Genomic DNA, 22,861 nt, shown 5'->3' with positions numbered 1-22,861 from the left:
TCACACACTGGGAGGCAGGGAGGGAGCGAGGGAGCAGTGTGGTATGGGGCACACAGCTTGTGGTCAGTATTGTCCATGTAGCCCGCTCAGAGACATTATTACGGAGCAGGAGGAAGGCAAACCTGAGCGTCCTGGCCCAGAGGTAGGGGACATTATCACTGTGTTATAAAGGCACAAGGCACCTGCTCCACAGTGAGGAGAGGGGAGGGGAGGGGAGGGGAGGGGGGAAATCTGAACATCAATCTGTGAAAGAGGCAATACCACACAATCATGCTCAGTTCCAGCTCACTACCTCGTGGCAGGGCGAAAGCACTTGTTGCGTTTTTTCATGACTTTGTCCCGGCTCTCAGCAAACTCTGTAAATACACTTTAGCAGCACTAGACCAAGATGAGGGACCATGTGGGAGGGGGAGGCATTGGTGGTGGTGGCATGGTGGGGAATGGGGTGGGGAGTGCGGGGGGGGGGAGGGGAAGGAGAGCAGGGAGAGGGGTAGGGGAGGGAGTGAATGGAATTGCTGGAGAGGGTGAATGGAGGAGGGACGAGGGGGGAGAATGGAGGAGAGACTAATGGGGGAATAGAGGGTGGGGTGAATAGAGGGTGGGAGGGAGGGGAGAATGGAGTGGGAGGGGGAACGGGTTGGGGGGGAGGGGGTGGGCTGTGAGGAGTGGGGAGATGAGGAGGACAGGGGAGAGGTGGGAGGGGAGCGGGGGGTAATGAGGGGGTGGAAGGGGAGAGGGAAGGGGAGGAGGAGACAGAACCATCAGCTGTCCCACCTACCCCCCAAAAACCCCACTGCCCCTCCCTGCAAACCCCCTCCCCACCCACCCAGGGACTGGGATCAATCGTTGCAGCGTGTAGCTGAGTCAGGGATCTTGCCTCAAGTAAACGCCAGTCTGGAAGACCCTCTGAACCCGCTCCCCTCCTCAGCCCCCTCCTACACAGCTTCGATTCATCTTCACAACTCATTAACATGACAAGTGATTAAAGGAAGCAGCTGCCAAGTGAGGGGCTACACAATAACTAGCACTCGAGCCTCATTCCACTGATAAATAAATCAGCTTTTATGAGCGACCCTCAGAGACATTGCTTCTAGTTTACACAAGTAGTACCTGAATCGGCTCTGGATTGAGTTAAAGGGTCAAAGGCCATGCAAGGTTTTAATGGTCAGCTACTGGCCTCTGTCGGAAGATGCATTTGTATGGAATTTTCAAAACCTCAGCAGAGCTTTACAACTAATCAACTCCTTTTGTTTTTGAAGCATGGTCCTCACTGCAATGAATAATATGTGCACAGCAAGCTCCCACAGAAAGCAACATGAAATAAGCAGAGGATGTGTTTGTGTGTGTTAAGGGATGCGAAGCGAAGATAAGCAGCAGCATGTGCCCTTACCTCAGATAGGAGCCCTCCCTCAGATGGGAGCAGGGAGGTAGTTTCCACTAGTGGATTAAACTAGAACTAGGAGGGGCATAAGCTCAAAATTAGGGGGAAGCAGCTTTGGGATTGAGATGAGGAGGAACTTCTCCACCCAAAGGTTTGCAAATCTGTGGAATTCCCTGCCCAATGAAGCAGTTGAGGCTTCCTCATTGAATCTTTCTAAGACAAAGATAAATTTTTGAACAGTAAAGGAATTCAGGGTTACGGTGAGTGGGTGGGTAAGTGGAGCTCAGTCGATGAAAAAGATCAGCCAAGATCTTATTGAATGACAAAGCAGACTCAATGGACCAAATGGCCTACTCCCGCTCCTGTTTCTTACGTTTGTTCCTGTACTGACAATATCAATGTTGGTTTTTGTGCCCAGGCCCTAGCGTGGAAACTGATCCCAGGGCCTCGCAATTCCGAGACAGGTGCATTACCAATTGGTGCACGGTGCACAGTTTGAGAATCAAGCCTATTTCCTGCTCCTGATGGGGAGCGGGGGGGGGAATGAGGGGATGGAAGGGGAGATGGAAGGGGTGTGTGCGCGTGTGCGTGTGTGTGTGTGTGTGTGTGTGTTTGCGCGTGTAAGTGCAAGCATTTACGTGCGTGGCAATAAAAAGTTAGACGGTGGCACAGCAGTCACATCACTGATCTAGTAGGCCAAAAGCCAAGCTTAATACTCTAGAGACACGGTTCAAACCCCAGTGTGGAGTTGGTTAATCTTCATTGAGAAAAGTCCAGAGTTGAAAGCCAGTTTCAAAAAGATTGACCTTAAAACTAACAACTGGATCCCTTTAGGGAAGGGAACTGCTATCCTTACCCAGTCTGGCCTACATGTGGCTCCAGACCCACAGCAATGTGGCTGACTCTTAACTGCTCGAACAGATATTTTCAAATCAACCAGTTCAGGTATGTTACGGCACACCACTGGATCAGGTCGGACTTGAACCCGGGCCTCCTAGCTCAGAAGTTTGGACACTACCACACCCGCACCTCTGCCGCGGGATCCCAGATATTTTGTAATCAACTCATCCAGAGATGTTGCCACCCACCACTGGAGCACGTGGGCCACGAACCTGGGACCCAGCAAGCCACTAAGGTCAAGTACAGATATAGAGAGGCGATAAATGCTGGTGGCACATCGCATGAGGAATGAATCTGAAACAGCGAAGGACTGCGTCAGTCTCGGAAACAACATCGATGCTGTAAAGTTATCTTGAGGAAGGGTCTCTGTGGAGGCAAGGTAGCGGCATAGCTGAAAACAGTGGAACACCTGACAGTTGGAATCCTACGGAATACTGGAGCAGAGGGTGAACGCTGATCAAGGAACCAGGGATCCTATCCAAAATGATCCCCTTCTTTCTGAAGCCTGGTGAATGATCCAAGACATTTGGTATAAATCTTTGCAATGGGTGTGGGGAACTCAGTGAGGGAACAGTGACATTAGGCATGAATCAGGAACAGACAATCTCCAAGAACTCTCAGTAGTCCCAATCCTAAGAACTCCTGGCCAGAAGAGCAAATTCCCTCCATCGACATTTCCCGTCGTCGGTTCTGGCCTGCTCTCAGAGTAGTTGCGACAAAGTTACTCAAAACATTTGACTCGGTCTCCCCTCAGTGCGTTAAACACATCAGAGATATTTAGCCTTTACCTTGGAGAATCACAGAACAGTACAGTCAGAGGCCATTCAACCTATCTCGCCTTCGTGAAAGCCAAGTGTGGAAGATGCATTTCCCCTCCAGGCTGTGCCTCCCTGATGCCCCCAAGCCCTATCCAGTGCTGCTTGCTTTTGGCACATGCATCTGCACGTCAGGTGGCACCTAGGCACAGAGGGTAGCTCTGCTGACACACAGCGCCAGGGACCTGGGCTCAATTCCAGCCTCGGGGTGCCCGCGTGGAGTTTGCACATTGTCCCCGTGTCTGCGTGGCTTTCCTCCCACAGTCCAAAGGTGTGCAGGTTAGGGTGGATTGGCCGCACTAAATTGTCCCATAGTGTCCAGGGGTTTGCAGGCTAGGTGGATGAGCCGTGGCAAATGCAGAGTTACAGGGAAAGGGTAGAGGGGTGGGATGTTCTTTGGAGGGTTGGTACAGGCTCAAAGGGCCAAATGGCCTCTTCTCACACTAGTAGGGATTCTATGATTCTGCCTGGCTTGAGATGCTTTGGCTGCGCTGCCCCCTCTCAGCTCATTGGCCCTCAGCCTAGGGCACACTCAGGAAAAGCTGAAAGTTTTCATTACTCAGACATCACGGGAGCAAATCCCAGCCAAGACCAGGAAACAGACACTCTCCGGCAGCTTCAGGAAAGTGTTTGACTCATCGCAGAAGTATCCAGATGACAAAACAATTCACACAGCCTCAGGTCCCAAGTAGGTCCTGTAAAGCAGTAACTGCTAGCATTACCCAGGCTCCAGGCAGTGGACGCTGTGCTCACTGTCAGGGGCAAGGACAGCAAAGGAAGCTGAAGGGCAGCACTAGACTGGAGCATGACCTACACTGAACAAACCACTTCCTTTTCCTCACTAAAATTCCGATCTTAAAACCTACACCTTGCACAAGGCATCCGCTCCCTTCATCACCAACAATTGCCCGCAGCAGTGCATACCATCCACAAGATGCACTGCAGAAATTCAGCAACGATCCTTAGACAGCAACTTCCAAACCCACTCAGAGAGAGTAAAACTGCCGGTGCTGGAGTCAGAGATAACTCAGTGTGAAGCTGGATGAACGCAGCGGGCCAGGCAGCATCAGAGGAGCAGGAAAGCTGACGTTTCGGGTCGGGACCCTTCTTCAAAAGAACCTGGGAAAGAGTCCCGACCCACCAGCTTTCCTGCTCCTCTGATGCTGCCTGGCCCGCTGTGTCCTTCCAGCTCCACACAATTATCATCTTCCAAACCCGCGACCACTTCCACTGAGAAGGACAAATGCAGCAGATATATGGGCACATCACCGCCCGCAAGTTCCCCTCCAAACCACTCACCATCCTGATGTGGAAATATATCACCATTCTTTCACTGTCGCTGGGTCCAAATCCCTCCCCCAAGGGCAATGTGACTCAACCCACAGCAAGTGGGCTACAGCGATTCGAAAAGGCAGCTCACAATCACCACCTTTTCAATGATGATCAGGGACAATTATTTATTCATTCACGGGATGAGGGCATCGCTGACCAGGCAGCATTTATTGCCCATCCCTAATTGCCCAGAGGACAGTTCAGAGTCAACCACATTGCTGTGGGTCTGGAGTCACATGTAGGCCACACCAGGTGAGGATGGCAGTTTCCTTCCCTAAAGGACATTAATGAACCAGATTGGTTTTTCCTGACAAACAACATGGTCCATCATTAGATTCTTAATTCCAGAATTTTTTTTAAAAACTGAATTCAAATTCCACCATCTGTGATGGCAGGACTCGAACCTGGGTGCCTTTTAAATGTACCAGCCTCCAGCACTTCCTCTGGCAACTCATTCCACACACGCACCACCCTCTGCATGAACAAGTTACCCCTTAGGTCCCTTTTAAATATTTCCCCTCTCCCCTTAAACCCACGCCCTCTAGTTTTGGGCTCTACTACCCTGGGGAAAAGACCATGGCTATTTGCCTTATCCATGCTCCTCATGATTTTATAAACCTCTATAAGGTCACCCCCTCAGCCTCCGACCCTGCTGTGAAAGAAGTCCCAGCCTCACCTTCTAACTTAAACCCAGGCCAGAACTACTTTGCGTCGATACACAACAGGAACAGAAATAGGGCAACTCGTTTAGGCCCATGGCCAGGAAAGGTTTAGAGAGATATGGGCCAAACACAAGCAAGTGGGGCTAGTTTAGTTTTGGGAAAGCTGGTTAGAATGGATGAGGTGGGCCGAAGGGTCTGTTTCCACACTGCATTGCTCTATGATTCTGTCCACTGGGTTGGGATTGACCATTCTTTTGCAGAGTGTGCGACTGAATTCACGGGGTGGTCGGAGATGGGGCGGCTGGTATTGGCATCTCATCGGAAAGATGACACCTCCAACAGGTCGGTGCGCTCCCTCAGTGCCACATAGGAGCATCCGCCTGTTCCACGTGCTCTGGAAATGTGGATTTTGACCAATGGAGGTTCAGAATGAGAGGTGAGAGTGAGTGTGCCCACTCAACCATGTCAGACAGCCTGACCTTCCTGGTGATTCACAGGAATCTGAAGTACAGATTCCAGCAATAAAAGCAATGGGATTTGTTTTTAAACTGGAACAGCTTCCACATTTCTGATCCTGTTTTTCTCATTCCAGGAAACACAGTACGATGGCATGAGTCAGAGCACCAGGGCTTACTAATCTGTAAAAACACAAAAATTTCTCAAATTTTTAACAACATATTTTACCCTGAATTGTTTAGTGCTGCTTGCAGACATTGATTAGTATTGTAAGGAGGGGTAACACTGATGGTGTTGTTAATAACTCGAGACTCCGAGATCTCGGAGTAAGCCAGCAGCTGGTGCAATCTCATTTTGTGGTCTGTCTTGTCCAGAAGGCAGTTACTTCCTGCAGGGAAAATGGTTTCCATATCCACTGACAGCCTTCTGCTGAGTCCCACAACCCGATCAACGCTCAAACCTTAGAACATAGATCATAGAACAATGTAGCGCAGAACAGGCCCTTCGGCCCTCGATGTTGTGCCGAACTGTGACCTAATCTAAGCGCCCCCACCCCCCCCACACTATCCCATCATCACCTATAGAAATGGCACAGAATTGTTACTGTGTAAGAGCAGGCCGTTCAGCCCATCATGTCTGCACTGGCTCTCCCATCAAGCCCATTCTTCCTTTTCAGAATAATCCAACTCTCTCAGAAACTTTGATTGAACCAGCCTCCCCCATACCCTCAGTACATTTCAGATCCTCGACACTCACTGTACAGTCCCTGCTTCCTGTCTCCATCATTACCTTAAATCTGAAATTCCACATTCCTTCCACCAGTGTGAGCAGCTTCCATCCATCTACACACTCCAAAGGTCTCGAGATCGAACACCTCGGTCAAATCTCCTCTCAACCTTCTCTTCTCCAAATAGAAGCTCCCAGCTCCTCCAATCCATATGTCCTCAAGCCTGAAATTGTTCTGGTGCATCTTTCACTTGGCCATGGAGGAGAGCTGGACTGCACCAGACAGACATTAACAAGAGAAATCTGGCTGGTTTCCTCCCACTCCTGAAGCCCAGGGCTATATGTTGAGATTGTTAACCCACACTGGCTAACCTGGCCTGGAGCTAGATCAGACTGTCTGCCAAGAATCCGGGCCTGGTCAAGAGTCAAAGTCCTGGGAATGTAACTTGAAGAAGAAAAGTGAATAAAAGATGCTAACAATATTGTATCAGTGATAATGGGAACTGCAGATGCTGGAGAATCCAATGGGAAGCGGAGACTTGGGGACCGCTTTGCAGAACACCTCCGCTCGGTTCACAATAAACAACTGCACCTCCCAGTCACGAACCATTTTAACTCCCCCTCCCATTCCTCAGACGACATGTCCATCATGGACCTCCTGCAGTGCCACAATGATGCCACCCGAAGGTTGCAAGAACAGCAACTCATTCCACTTGGGAACTCTGCAGCCCAATGGTATCAATGTGGACTTCACCAGCTTCAAAATCTCCCCTTCCCCCACCGCATCCCAAAACCAGCCCAGCCTGTCTCCGCTTCCCTAACCTGTTCTTCCTCTCACCCATCCCTTCCTCCCACCTCAAGCCACACCTCCATTACCTACCTACTACCTCATCCCGCCTCCTTGACCTGTCCATCTTCCCTGGACTGACCTATCCCCTCCACACCTGTACTCTCCTCTCCACCTATCTTCTTTTCTCTCCATCTTCAGTCTACCTCGCCCTCTCTCCCTGTTTATTCCAGAACCCCCTCCCCATCCCCCTCTCTGATAAAGGGTCTAGGCCCGAAACGTCAGCTTTTGTGCTCCTGAGATGCTGCTTGGCCTGCTGTGTTCATCCAGCTTCACACTTTGTTATCGCTGACAATATTGAACCCCTTTCAACTTTGATGTCGAGAAAATCTTCCAGAGCAGGTATGCAAGAAGATGAAAACTTGTGGAAGACTTTGATACAGTGGTATTGTCACTCTCATTAATCCTGAGGCCCAGGTTAATGCTGTGGGGACATGGGTTCGGATCTCACCACAGCAGCCGGTGAGATCCAGACTCTGTCAATGAAACCTGGCCGTATCAGTGAAGGCACTGACAACAATCATCAGTTTGTTGTAAAAACCTATCTGTTTCACGAATGTCCTAACCAGGGAAGCAAATCTGCCATCCTCACCTGGTTTGACCTACATGCGACTCCAGGCTCACAGCAAATATGGTTGACTCTTAACTGCCCTCTGAAAAGTTCAACGGAAATTTTTTCCTTTATTCTTTAAGGAGATGAGGACATCACTGGCTAGGCAGCATTTATTGCCCAGAGGGCAGTTCAGAGTCAACCACATTGCTGTGGGTCTGGAGTCACATGTAGGTCAGACCAGGTAAGGTGGCAGTTTCCTTCCCTAAAGGACATCAGTGAACCAGATGGGTTTTTCCTGACAATTGATAATGGATTCATGGTCATCAGATTCTTAATTTCAGATATTTTTTATTGAATTCAAATTCCACCATCTGCCAGAGTGGGACTCAAACCCAGAACATTATCTGGGTCTCTGGATTAACAGTCCAGCAATAATACTACCAGGCCATTACCTCCCTGTGTTAGGAACAGCCAACATCTGCTGCTTTGTCAGGGACACCCACATCCCATGGAAGGAGCTGAAACAAAAGTTAATGATAAAGTAACCATCATCTTACCATATGATAGGGCTGCCCTCACACTACCTCACAACCTGCAGGTCATCAAACCTCAGGCAAGGGGAGAGGTGGAGAAGGACAGTTTTTCATGGCTACTTCAGCCTGTGTGGGAATGAAACCCACACTGCCGGTGTCGCTGCATCGCAAACTGGTGACGCAGCTCAATGAGCTACGCAACTGCCAGGGGACAAAAGACAAGGCAAGATTGCGAGCTCTAACTGTTCGCATTGTAAAGCTGCTTAGCAATAGGGACAACACCTCAGATTTCAGAATAAAACAATTGGTCAGAATAAATATATGAACAAGTATAAAACTGATTTGATAGTTTTCAAAGGATCTTTCACCTTCTCAGTCAAATGAAGGTCAACCACTTCCTCACCTAACTGTGGTTCTGAACCTGATGAACAGAAGACTGGAACATTCCTTGGAACCAGAGATATTCAGTGACAGGATGGAATGCTGCCCTTCCCAAGTCTCCTGTGCAGGTTTGAATGTTGAGCAAGGCTGGTATTTGAAGGGAAAACACGAGACATTAACTCTGTTTCATTCCACAGACACTGCTAGACCCGCTGAGTTTCTGCAGCACTTTCTGTTTTTCTGTCAGCTCCATTGGTGACAGGCACTGGGACCCTGCTGTCTGTCTAACTGCTGGCCACATGGCTACCTAGGAAGCCAAATGGGGCTGATTGCATTGCCAGTTGTATCCGAAGCTCTGTGACCTCAATGCTCCTCGTCACAGTGTACGCATTCGGTGCTGAAAAGGTGAAAGGACCAGACAGTGATTTTCATAATCATTTTGTCAGTGTCTCACTTCCTAGATTAGAGAGCAGCACTGGAGATATTTGTTCAGTAAGTGTGCATGTGAACCTAGAGTCACACAGCATGGAAACAGACCCTTCAGTCCAAACAGTCCACACCGACCATGTTCCCAAACTAAACTAGTCCCACTTGCCTGCATTTCGCCCATATCCCTCTAAACCTTTCCTATTCATGTACCCATCCAGGTGTGTTTTAAACATTCTGACTGTATCTGTAACCATCACTTCCTCTGGAAGTTCATTCCATATGTAAACCACACACTGCGTAAAAAAAAATTGTCCCTCATACCCTTTTGAAATCTTTCTCCTCTCACCTTACAAAAAAACATGCCCCTCGTCTAGAAATCCCCCACCCTAGGGAAAAGATACCTACCATTAACCCTATCTATACCCTTATGATTTTACAAAACCTACATAAGGTCAGTTCTCAACCTCCTACACTCCAGTCTGCTCGGCCTATTTTATAACTCAAACCCTTATAATGTTGAAATCTGTGTGGTGGGGCTCTTATGCTATAGGTCCCTACCTCTGGACCAGGAGGTCCAGGTTTAAGACCGGGGTACGTTGTATCGTTCTGAATAGGAAGTGTCTAGGGAGCTGTTTTCCATTTAAATCGGTGTTAAGGTTAAGCAGCTGTTGCTGTAACCTTGCTGGGGATCAGACAACTATTTCTGCAGGATAACTTGCATTTATATTTTGCTGAGCATCATGAAATTAAACCCATTTCCTCTTGTCTTTTTGCCATTGTTATAAGTAGCAAATGGATACATTATGCTACAACCGCGGCCACTTCCTGAATTTGGGAAACTTGACAAGAATTTGAGCAAAGGTTTTTAAAGTGGATTAATGTAAATACCGAAATCCACGCAGACACAGGCTTGAGGGTAGGGACTCATTTCTATCTGGCCCATCCTCTGGTCCACACCACCCGTCAGGCTGAGCTGCTTTGCATGAAGAATCTGCTTGTTGATGTCTCCATTTCATCATCATTGTCCATAAGGAAAATGCCCAATCAAGCCTGCTCTACCATTCAGAATGATCAAATGTTCTTCACACCCACTCTCCTGCCCTTTCCCCATAACCATTGAGTCCCTGACTGATCCAGAATCTCCCAATCTCAGCCTTCAATATACAAAAGGCTCTGCCCACCCACCCCCGTACCATGTGGCAAGGAGTTCCAAAGACCCACAAGCCTCAGAGAGAAGAAATCCCTCCTCACCTCAGAGTTAAATTGGTTCCCCTTAGTTCTGAGACCATGCCCTCTGGTTCTAGACTCTCCCATGTGGGGAAACATCCTCTCAGCATTGACCCTGTCCAGCCCCTTACTTCACTCACCCACCAACTTTTACCAGATGCATTTCAATATTTCTCTAGTGGTATTTTCCACCTCTGCCAGCCTGGGAGACTGGGTAAAAGTGTTGTTTAAGTTAGCTTCCTATCACTAGTCCTCCTTTGTCTTTGCTTTGCCTTGTTCCTATCTAGTTATAACTGGTGGAGGATACACCTCCCTTGAGTATCTACAGAAGAGGCCATGTTCTTAGACAATGAGAATAACAGTAAGTACAACAACATTGGGTCAGGCAGAATAACTAGGGATCTTATGGAGTTGGTGCAGTCCATTTGCTCCTCTGAAAGCTGGAAGAGAACTCTAAGCTCCTTACCCACAGACTGTGAGACCTCAGTAGAATGGGTGGAGCCAGTTTACCTTGAATATTAACCCTCTCAGGATCATTACTTTATTCACCCCGGTTATCTTGTCTATTGAAGACTCTGCCTCCTAGTGGGCCACGATGGAACAACAGGACTACGTGGCTTAGCCCCTGAATGTTGAGGTCACAGAAACAGCAATCTTTCATCCCAGCTGAAGTCATCAGAGACACGGCGAATACACCCTTCACTTGACAGCCTCAGACACATCGCAACCCCTCCCCCCTCTGTGGTCACTGAATAGTGACTTAATCAGGAACTGGCCCTCTTCATTGATTTTGTATCTCACTACTCTCTGCAGATGGAGACAATGCCCCTGCTCTTCTTTGACAGACATGGGATCTTTCCATTCTACCTGAGAGGCATTGTGGTTTAACACCTGATCCAAAAGGGCAAGAGTCCCAATACTCTTGGCCACTGGGGCGGGGTGGGGAGTGCCTAAGTCTCTGACCTAAAATCTTTGGGGTGGGTCTTGAACCCACAACCTCGTGACTGGTGAGAGGCGAGAGTCTTGCCCACTGAGAAATGGCTGGATAAAAACTTGACCGGGCTATCAGCAGGCCTGAGAATGGCCGATGTAACTCTCAACATGGCAACTGGGGCAGGGGAGGGGCATGAGAATCTTTGGAACCGCACAGATCAGGGGCAAGAATGTTGGGGAGACGGAGTGGGGAAGACAGTAGGGAAGGAGTTGGGTATGGGCCGAGGTGGGGGATAATTGTGGAGCACATGTGGCACTGGGGACTGTTGAACTGTGTCCCTCATAAATTACTGCATGCCCACAATTACTGTGTGCCAGGTGAACTGAGATCTCATCCTATGTTGACTCCAACAATGACTCCATTGGACAGACGGGCCAGAGATACAACATTTGGAGTGTTCAGTGAGCCTCAAAACATTCAGCAAATTCTACAACCCTGCACTGTTTCTCTCATGTATTCCTGCTTCATTTTTGTAAATACAATCAAAATTAAATTACACAAAGTAGAAGTGAGCCAAGCTGCTGCTTTTCAATCAGAAGCAGTTTCTAGGCTGTGCTGACATGTTAGTGCAGCACTTTGCATAAGGCACGAGGTGGGTGACCCTGTCCCAGCTGCTCCCATCCTTGTCACAGCTCCTGTGGTGATATTCAAACAGGAGTAAGATGTCTCTCAACATCTTCCTCAACCAATGTCACCAAAATACAGCACAAATGCCCATTTAGCTCTCTGCTATGGGATCGTACTCTGCACAAATAGCTGTTCTGTTGGAGGCTATTGCAGCAATGGCCACACTTTGTGTAACGTTTTGGGATATTCAAAGCTAAGAGAAGATGCCATGTGCTCCCCCCACACATCCCCAAACCCTCTAACTCTTCCATTCTTACCTCCTCCATATCCCCATCACTGTTCGTCTCCCCCAGCTTCTCTCCCTTTTCCTCCAGCCTTGCTCCCTTATCCCGCCCTCCTTCTCTGTAATCAGTGAGACACTGCGACATGTACTCACTTCCCTATTTACCAGACGATGATTAACACAGACCATCAATCAGTCCTAAATCTAGTCCTTGTGTCACCAGTTACTTTCTAATCGAATGACTCATCGGTGCATGCAATGATCTCCACATGGGGCCCCTTCATTATTTAAATTACTTGCTTGTTCAGCTCATACATCAGTTTGAGGTACCCAGCACAACAGGCTCCAGTTTAACCATGAGCTTCAATCTGATCACCATTGGCCTCGACTCAGGATAACCAATGTTCCAGATTCAGAGAAAATGAGGCGGCTCTGTGAGGCTATCACAGAAACATGGAAAAATGTCATTCCAGCTACAAACAGCCTCAAACATCCTCCTCAACGACACAGTAAAATCTTGTAAAATCACCCTCTCTGACCCCTTTGTGAATCATTCCCATCCTTACCCTCCTCTTCCATCTCCTACTCCTTCCGTGCTCTGTTCTGCCCCTCTCTCCGTCTCCCACTCCTCCCGCACTCCGTTCTGCCCCTCTCTCCGTCTCCCACTCCTCCCGTGCTGAGTTCTGCCCCTCTCTCCGTCTCCCACTCCTCCCACGCTCAGTTCTGCCCCTCTCTCCGTCTCCCACTCCTCCCGCGCTCTGTTCTGCCCCCTCTCCATCTCCCACTCCCCCTGCGCTCCGTTCTGCCCCTCTCTCCGTCTCCCATTCCTCCTATTTTTGTCACTGGATGAACACATTGAACAGTGTAGGACAAAGCCGTAACAATCTAAAAGGTCCATGGATATAATTCCAGGAAAAAGGGAGGCAATAGGAACAGGGGACCACATTGGGTTCATTCTCCCCCATCCCGATACATTGAAAATGGGAGTTATTGAAGAATCACAGCAATCAATGTCTACAAAGGAGTCTACAACAGACCCAGGCACAAACTGAGGAAAACCCTCGATGCTGGAGAAATTTGGAAACCATCGGGACAAAGTCACCCATTCCTCGCTCAGCACCTTACACTCCCCACATATCTCAGCTCACATCGCAGAGTAACGTCTCACTGGAGGGCAATCCAGAACACAGTAACCAAGTTCATGCTCCCTGGCCTGGTGAGGTTAGTCTCCCCGTTGCTGATGGTCTGTGTGAGTGTTGGTATCACCCTGGAGCAGCTACACTGAGCAATACTGGCTGGGGAGTGGAGAAGGGAGACCGAAAGGGCCCAAAGCGAACTATTCCTTCCTGAGGTTTGTATCCAGTGAGGAAAAAATGAGAATTTTGTTATGATTTAGCCATTAAGTAGGAAACACAGCTACCTGCAAACGCCTTAGAGATTCGATCCTTCTTCCATTCCCAGGGCTGGTCGTATTCTCCCGGCGGCCGCTCATCATCCTCTGGGAGGCGACTCTCTCGTAGGCGGTGGGACTTCTCCGTGTCGGACTCTCCGCCGTTCTCAACTGGCTCGTACGGAGTGTCGTACAGCGGCAGCGATCTGCTGGATGCATCCTTCGATCCTCTCCGGCGTATCTCTGTGTAACATCAGGAGAGTGTTAACAAAACCTGGAAACTCTTAGCAACACAATAAGAGAAACTCCTGAGCCTAGGGAAGTACCTGACAGACTCTGAACAGAGAGGGACATTGGTTTTAAAAGGTCAGGAACAGAGGCAGGATGACATCATATTTGGGCTGCCAGGTCTCTCCCACCATTCTGCTATGGCCAGACACCTACATTCTATGAAAGAAACTTTTAAAAATGCAGATAGGGCCCTTAACTAATCAAAAAACTTCAATCAAGCATCATAGAAAATCATTGAGTAGGCCATTCACCCCTTCAATTATCCAACTCAATACCTTTTCCACCTTTCTCCCCTTGGTCCCTTTGGCCCTAATCAATATTTTCACCCTGAAAGTATTCAATGTTTTGGCCTCAACTGCTTTTTGTGGCAGAGAGGCTCCCAACTCCCTGGGTGAAGACATTCCTCCTCGTCTCAACCCTAAATGGCCCACCCCCATATCCTGAGACTGCGGCCTCCTGCTTCTGGAGCACTTACTTCACATTGTTGCATTGTTTGTACTCCATCTCATCTCCAGAGCGCCTCTCGCTCCCTTTCTCATGTTACATCCCTTGGTTGCCTGCAACAATGACACAACAACAATTCTCTGAGCTGGGATGCACCAGCCCTCCGCTGCATCTCGAGCAGGGCATCTCGACTCTCTGCCTCTAAAATGTGATTCAAGACAGCTCCAGGAACTGTGCAGTCCAGAGGCCCTCTAGAGGGATCTTTCCCTGTCACTAGAATCAGGTTTTGCGATGCCAAGGGGTAAGTGAAGCAACAAGAATCCACCAAACGTTTAGGAAGAGCAATGTCAGCATAATTCCATCAGCAATGGATTTGAGATGATAAATAATAGCACAGTGGAGAGAAGGCGAGGTTCGGGCTGGATTGGGAGCCCCACTTAGACCAGAGGCTTTTTTCCTGTAAGCAGGTGATAGTGAATAATCAAACCAGCTGAAAGCTGCACAGGGGAAAAACAGATCCAATTTAAGTTCAGGGCTGCCTGCTCCCTCATTAATTAGCTATAAGCCTCACCTTCCAGAAATGGAGAATGAGGTCATTCATTACAGCCTCCATACATCAAAACTGAATGGCCTTTAACACTGCAGCCTGCATAATTAAACTTTAAAGTTACATTTAGACCATGTGCTTTCAGCATACACTGCGTTATTGCTTCAATTGTGCCCCAGGGTATTTACCTGATACAATCATTAATACAGTGCATTTGCACACACAATTCATCATCCAAACATAACCTATACAACATGGTAATGTAGGTTATTAATGACCCTTCCTACGTACAATTAGCAGAGTACAGTAGATACGCCGAAAATACCATAAATCACATCTTTGACAGGTTGAGACCCAAATCTTTTCTGCCCACCTCTCTCGAAGAGCTAGACTCTCTTCAGGGTACAGCCCTTACACACTCACCACTCATTTACCAATCCTCGGCATTGACCTTTTGATGAGGAGCAGCGGATGGCTATCCAACCATAGGAGATATCACAACCACATCGTAACCAGTTCCTGCCAGGAGACTACATGTGGCTTTATCTAGCAATGTACAGATGGTTAAGCAATCACATTCAGGAACTTCTCTTTTTTTTTCCCTTTTTTCTCTCTCTGGCCCTCCCTAGCGCCCTATCCCAACAGCCACATGATTTGCACATGTTTCCCACTACCTGGAGGTCAAGAAGCAGCCATGGATGTGAGCTGATCCCATCAGAATAGAGACAGTGTTGTAGATCTCTCCAGGGCTGTGGTTTTAAGTGGGGTGGAGGGGGTGCTTTCAGCACTTCTATGAATGATGGGACACTCTGACCTCCATTGCTGCAGAGCAACACAAAGAAAAGTTGGTGGGAAATTCCCAAGGCAGTTGATACAAGTTGAAGATCAGACTCCTTAAAGGCAGGGATCTGGAGAGATCTCACACAAGCTGAACGCGGTAGGGTCAATATACCTGCAAATTCATATTCATTCGACAATCTGCCCTTCTTTGTTAATGCAACATCAGAATAGCTGCCACATTATAGAATTCCCACTTACAGCACAGTGTTCTATTACTTTATCATAAATTCCACAGCTAATTCAAATGAAGTGTCTGACTGCAAATATGAAGTACTTTACTTTGGACTTAATCTATTTTTGTCCATGTAACTGGTCAATATTTGAGTGTAAATTGATACCAATTGTTTTGTTCAGTCAATTCTACAACAGGAAAGAATTCACTTACACCAATGCTGTTAATGTACAAGAGACTTGATTCTATCCCTTCAATTACTGCCACCAGCAATGGCTATTAAGAAGCATCTATTGATCGAGTCCTTCGGACCATCAGCAGTGCCTCCCCAGCCAGGGGCATATCAATATTCATGGAAGTGGGTCTGTAGGAAAGTACCTATATTCAAAGGGGATTTCATACAAATACAACAGGAATTGTTCAGGTTTCTTCGAAGGGTGTGAACATCCATTGGAAGTTCCTTGAAATTGAGTCAGAAAGTGTTGTGTCAGCAGGGCACACCTCAGGAGTGCACCGATAATTTACGAGAGTGCCTCAGGAATGCACCAGCAATAAAACAGGTTCTCCCGGGGACAAAGCAGAAGCTGCATTAGAAGATCTGAACATTAGAAACAGGAGAAGTAGGCCATTCTGCCCATTATGCCTGCTCCCCCTTTCAATAATGATCACAGCTGATCTTGGCTTTCAATTCCATATTTCTGCCCTTTCCCCAAACCCATCGATGCCAAAAAATCTGTTGAAGCCAGCCTTAAATTTATTTAACAATGAAGATCCAATTGCTGGTATAGTCAGTTCAAATTGTTAGTTGGTGGTTTTTGACTGATGCAGAATTGATGGGCCAAAAGGGCCTTTCTTTCAGCACTGTAGGCCTCTAGACACATGATGGAATATATCTCAGTGAGGTAGAAAATCCTTGAGATTCACAAGCCTTTGAGTGAAGTTATTTCTCTTCATCTCAGTCCTCAATGCTCGCGCTCTGATTCTGTAGACACAGCTCATTTCCCAGCCAGCAAACCAATCTCTCAGTGTCCCCTTCAGAACTTCCTACTTTTCAATTAGATCACCTCTCATTTCTCTGTATGCTAGAGAATACATCCCCAATTTATTTAGCCTTTGCTATACCATTCCCCCAGGTGGGCATATCCTCAAGTTTGGAGGCAAAATCTGTGCTCCAGGTTTTGTCTTGTGAAAGCTCTGTACAATTGTGGCATGACTTCCTCATCTTGAATTTCAAACCCCTTGCATTAAAAGCCAACATGCTGTTCACCTCTGAACTGTTTGTTGTACCTGCATGTTTCTCATACAAGTATACCCCTAAGTCTCTCGGAACATCAACATTCACAAGGTTCATGACATTGGTTCCCAAGGCTGCATCAATAGTCCCAGGACATTCTCAAGACGGAATTAATAGTCACAGGGTCTCCAGAGAGTCTAGGACCAAAATGAGAGCTGGCTCATATGAGTAAATGAACAAGTGAAAAAGTACAGCACAGGAACAGGCCCTTCGGCCCTCCAAGCCTGCGCCGACCATCATGCCCTAAATAATCTAAAAACAAACCTGCCATTTTTCGATCTGTATCCCTCTATTCCCTCCCTATTCACGTACCCGACTCGGTGCCTCTTAAATGTCTTCAATGTGCCCACTTCCACCACCTCTTCTGGTATTCCGGCCTGCTACCACTTACTTTGCACATCTCCCTTAAAACTCCCCCCCGACTTTAAACTTGTGCCCTGGAAACTTCAACCCTGGACTATCCCCCTTACCTACGCCTCTCATAATTTTGTAGATCTCTATCAGGTCTCCTCTCAGTCGCCGTCTTTCCAGTGAAAACAATCCCAGTCTTTTTAACCTTTCCTCATAGTCAATGCCCTGGAGACCAGGCAACATCCTGGTGAAATTTCTCCGTACGCTTTCCAAAGCTTCCACATCCTGCTGATAGTGTGGTGACCTAAACTGCACACAATACTCCAAACCCCATTGAAAACAGAGATGAGGAGGAATTACTTCTCTCAGAGGGCAGAGAATCTGTGGAATTCTGGGTTGTTCAGTATATTCAAGGCTGAGAAAGGCAGAGCTTCAGTCAGTGGAATCAAAGATTATGGGGACAAGGCAAGAAAGTGGAGTTGAGGATCGTCAGAACAGCTATGATCTCATTGATCTCATCAGGAGCAAGCCTGATGGGCTGAATGGCCTACCTCTGTTCCTACATCTTACAGGGCATCGCTTGGAATGTGCCAACATCCACAGGAAATCTCTCACACAGTAACATGTTAAAACCAGCACCCGATATGAATCATCATTCTGAACAGATGAAAGAAAACAAATGACTGATGAAACAAATTTTCATATTTCATCTTCACCAACGATCTTTCAGGAAACACTCTCTGAGCACGTGAGAAATAAGGATTTACAACTGAAGGCCTTACCTGACCAAGTAGCTTTCTTTGCATTCCTAATTTCAACAATCCTTCACCCTAATTACAAGCAAGTTAAACAGTGCATTGTGCACCACTCTTATTCTCCAGCACAATCACTCAAACATATTAATTGCTCCGCTTGAAATGAATTTAAGAGATACCCTATGTGTAAGCTGCGCTTGGCATGGAGCATTGTTCAGGCAGGTGCCCGGAACTATCAGCTCGCGAGGGATTTCAGGCAGCTGGTATCAGGTCCTGCCAACCAGAGAGGGTGACAGCTCCAAACCTGATATTCGGTGCCTACAGTGCAAGTACTGCTAATTTGAGTGAGAAACACATGTGGTTCGGTTTATAACGGGTAGAGAACGTAACTGATTAGAGTCATAGAGATGCATAGCACAGAAACAAGACCTTTCAGTCCAAATTGGCCATGCTGACCAGATATCCTAAATCGATCTAGTCCTATTTGCCAGTATTTGGCCTATATTCCTCTAAACCCGTTCTATTCACATAAGCATTCAGATGCCTTTTAAATGTTACAATGGTGCCAGCCTCCACCACTTCGTCTGGTAGCTTGTCTCATAAATATCTCTCTGAAAAAATTGCCCCTTTTAAATCTTTCCCCTCTCACTCTAAACCTATACCCTCTAGTTTTGGATTCCACTCCCCTGTGGGGAAAAGACTTTGACAATCACCCTATCCATGCCCCTCATGGTCTTATGAACGTCTATACGGTCATCCCTCAGTGTCGCACGCTCCAGGGAAAATAGCCCCAGCCTATTGAGACTCTCCCTAGAGCTCAAACCCTCCAAACCCGACAAGATCCTCGTACATCTTTTCTGAACTCTTTCAAGTTTCACAACAGCTTTCCTATCACATGATAGCAAACACCATTCCCTGCCTCCAGCACCAGTAGCAGCAGCGTGTACAGTCTATGAAATGCACTGCAGCCATTCAGTGCTTCTTCGACAGCACCCCACGAACATATAGTATCTCCCAGCAAGATGGGGCAGGGTAACCAGTGCACATCACCAATTCCAAGGCACACACACCTCCCTGATTTTGGAATAGAGTAGTCGTACCTTAATGATTGCCAGGTCAAAATCCAATGGCCCCTCTTACAGAGTGTACTAAACCTTGTAAACTTCTAATCAGTCTCATCAGGAACTCTGAAGCTGGGCCAATATTTGATGATTTTTCTTAACTCAGAGCTCAGCCTTTCAGGAATGAAGCAAGACAGCTTTCTTCCACACAAGGTGCTGTGCAAATCCTGAATATTTTCCCCTTCCTCAAACGGTGCCTCACAATTTCAGCGTCGGGAAAGATGAGCTTTCTTAAACAATAACTGAGAGACACCTTTCCTTTGCAGAAACGTGAACGTGCGAGAAAACATTGGCACAGAACTGAGGACAGAAATAGTGGGGGTTGAACAAGAAATTGATCAAAGAGGTGGGTTTAAGGAGATTCCTGACAAGGAAAAGGGGTTTAGGGAGGGAATTCAAGAGCATAGGGTAGTAGGGAGTTCAGTACACTACCAGTGCAGGGGTAAAGGAGGTAAAGGAGGCCAGGCTTGGAGGCAGGCAGAAATTGCAGAGGGTCAGGGGCAGGGCTAGAGATGTTCAAAAAAGCTAAGGCTATGAAAGAATTTGAACTAGAGGATGAGTTTTAAACTTGTGGCTTTGGGAACCAACGTGGGAGAGAGGGCACAGAGGTGGATTGGACAACTTGCCTTCATCGGTCACAGCATTGAGGAGATGGAACATCATGTACAAAACATTGGTAAGACCACTTTTGGAATACAGCCTACATTTCTGCTCACCCTGCTAGAGGAAAGATGTTGTTAAACTAGAAAGGATGCAGAAAGAAGATGAAAAAGGATGTTTCCAGGATTGGAGGGTTTGAGTTATAGGGAGAAGTTGGTTAGACTGGGACTTTTCTCTCTGGAGCTTTGGACGCTGAGGGGTGACCTGAGAGAGGTTCATAAAATCATGAGGGGCACGGATAGGGTGAATAGCCAAGGTCTTTTCCCTAGGGTGGGCGTATTCAAAACTAGATGGCGTGGGTTTAAGGTGGGAGGAGAAAGATTTAAAACGGATCTGAGGGGCAACTTCTTAATGCAGGAGGGTGATGCATGAATGGAATGAACTGCCAAAGGAAGTGATAGAGGCAGGCACAGTTACAGCATTTAAAAGGCATTTGGATGAGCACATGAATAGGAAGGTTTTAGACTGGAAAATGGAACTAGTTCAGTTTAGCATACCTGGTCAGCATGGATGAACGGGGCCGAAGGGTCTGTTTCCATGCTGTATGACTCCATGATTTGGTACAAGCTGGGGTACAGACGGCAGACTTCTGACTGAGCTAAGTCTACAAAGGGTGCAAGATGCGAAGCCAATCTCAAACAGGCTCAATAGTAAAAGAAATAGTAAATTAGGACATTTAGTAAAAATATCGATTGCATGTAATTCAAACAAACGTTATTGAATCTAAATTAAACAGAGTAATGAGCAGGAGTTTAATACCCAACATTTGAGTAATCAGTAAAAGATGTTGCAAGGTTTAAACAGTTGTGAAAGCACGAACCTGCTTCCAAGGAGGGGTTTTCCTGGAGTGAGAAAGGAGAGTATGGTGGGAACAATTGAATTATGTGGGGTCCATTTTTCACAGCCAGTTCATTTGTCCTGACAGCTATTCAATTAGTTTCAGTGTCCCCCAGTGACTACGCACAGAGAGGCAAATGCAATCAAGATTAATGCAAGGGCTTTGGCAAATTGACTGCCCAATTAGAGAGCAAGCTGCCAGGATCTTCTTTTCCCAGTCTCACTCTTCGTTTTAGCTTCATATCTTTTCGTGTCTTTGTGTGGGTCAACACTGGCTTCACATGGAGTGGGCAACCTTCCCAATTCCATGCCCACGCCACACTCTGTGCCACGCGAGGGAGACTGGGAGCCGCGCTGCCTTTCTTTATCAAAGTGCTCAGGAGCAGTTCCTCGGAATGCCACACGGCAATAACAATGGAATCTTGCAGGGGAAAAGAACAGGAAAAAAATCAATTTGGATGTGGATCTCTGGATAGACAGGGTTAGAAATGCAGGACCCTGCAAAGTTCAAACAGATCAGCTCCAGAGCTGCTAGAGAGTAGGTGATGTTCATCAGACATTTGTATTCAAGAACAGAGTTCTGGTGGGGCTGTTATGATGCAATGGTAGTGTCCCTATCTCTGAGCCAGGAGGCCCACATGCTCCAGAACTGCGTCATCTCTGAACAGGTTGATTAGAAAGTATCTCAAGATGTGACGGCAGTGCCTGTGGGCCAGAAACCCAGAAACACAGGTAAGGGTCCAGCTTTGAACCTCACCTCAGCAGCAGGTGAAATTTCAATTCAAGGGTTCTCGTAGTGCAATCAATGGTATGTATCTTTGGGCTAGGAGGACCAGGTTCAATTCCAAGCTGGCCCAGGAGGTATGTCAGCACATCCAAACAGCTTGATTAAACTGACAGAGCTAAGTTCTTCCCCAGTAGGGTGGTGATTTCAGAATAGGGAAACGACCCGGAAGGGAATGTGGAAATTGATGCTTGTGCTATATTGCTGATTCACACTAAAATCTTCACCTAAGTGTTTTGCTGCCTCATTCAACATATCGTTACAGACATCTGAAACAATCAGAAGCCTATAGATCGCAAGGTGGAAAGGCTGGCCGAGGTAAGGTTATAGACCATCAGAAAGAACAGGGAGAAGAGTGGATGGAGTGAGAAGTCTACAATTCATATTGGGAGGACGTGGAAAGAGAAAGAATACTCTGCACAGCAAGATCTCAAGAGTGTTAATAAAAGAGAGACTAAAAAGATGCGGCACACAAATGCAGAAAAACCAAAAAGAATGTGCGAAATATTGCTGAAGGGCATGACTTGTTCTCAAAGCTTTTCATCTTGCACTCATCAGAATTAATGTAAAAATGTCAGATTTCAACCCATCGCAGCCATCCATACAACAGGGGAAAAAAGGGCACTGACTGCTTTCTTCACAGCAACACTTCAACCGACGTGGAAGCTACAGGCTCCCCAAACTCCCAGGTAATTCCCAGAACGCTGCGAGGCTTGAACATATTGCTTTGTTTGCAGAGAACAGGTTCCTGCATGTGAATAGATACTACATTTATATAACGTTACAAGTTCAACATAGTATGTCAAACTGGTTGTTAGAATGCGTAAAGTTAAATGGCTGCACAGTAGATTATTATGTCATCTGAAAAATAGCTAGACTCAGCTACATTCTGGATTCACAGCTCTAAGGCCCAGGACCACAGGCTAAGGAACATGTCAGGCCCACAGCCCATTACATTTTACCACATATTCCCACATTTGCCTCACTTTCGTTTGCAAGTTTCAGATTGTGGGATCAATGCCAAATTTTTGCCAGTTATACCCAGCTGTACCATGTGGATTTTGGAAGTTAGAGTGATCTGGTGATCTCTCAATGTGATTCTCCTGAACTTCTCTCAAACCCTCAGTCCACCCCAACTTGGACGCAAACACACCAGTCCGAACTCACTCTGCACTAAAGGCTGCTTGCAAAATATACTGAGGGACACAAAGGCTAGGAATCCCACAGCAAGTAACTCACCTCCTGACTCCTTGCAGTCTGTTCACCATCTACAAGGCATTGTCACCAGA

The 22,861-nt window shown here is 47.1% G+C and overlaps 1 protein-coding gene across 4 annotated transcripts in view; it reads right to left on the bottom strand.

The window, feature by feature from the left end:
- LOC125446853 (SH2 domain-containing adapter protein F-like) overlaps window positions 1–22,861 on the bottom strand; it is a 209,065-nt gene that overhangs the window by 107,693 nt on the left and 78,511 nt on the right. For all 4 annotated transcript variants that reach the window (XR_007246472.2, XM_048520776.2, XM_048520775.2 and 1 more), the window contains exon 3: window positions 13,507–13,719. Coding sequence is in view for 3 of the 4 variants with exons in the window: in XM_048520776.2 (XP_048376733.1) it covers window positions 13,507–13,719 (213 nt within the window). In the remaining variant the exon portion in view is untranslated. The remainder of the gene's footprint in view (window positions 1–13,506; window positions 13,720–22,861) is intronic.

This window comes from Stegostoma tigrinum, chromosome 36 (genome assembly GCF_030684315.1).
Source record: "Stegostoma tigrinum isolate sSteTig4 chromosome 36, sSteTig4.hap1, whole genome shotgun sequence".
In the NCBI taxonomy this organism is placed as follows: domain Eukaryota; kingdom Metazoa; phylum Chordata; class Chondrichthyes; order Orectolobiformes; family Stegostomatidae; genus Stegostoma; species Stegostoma tigrinum.
This window is presented reverse-complemented; position numbering and strand designations above follow the sequence as displayed.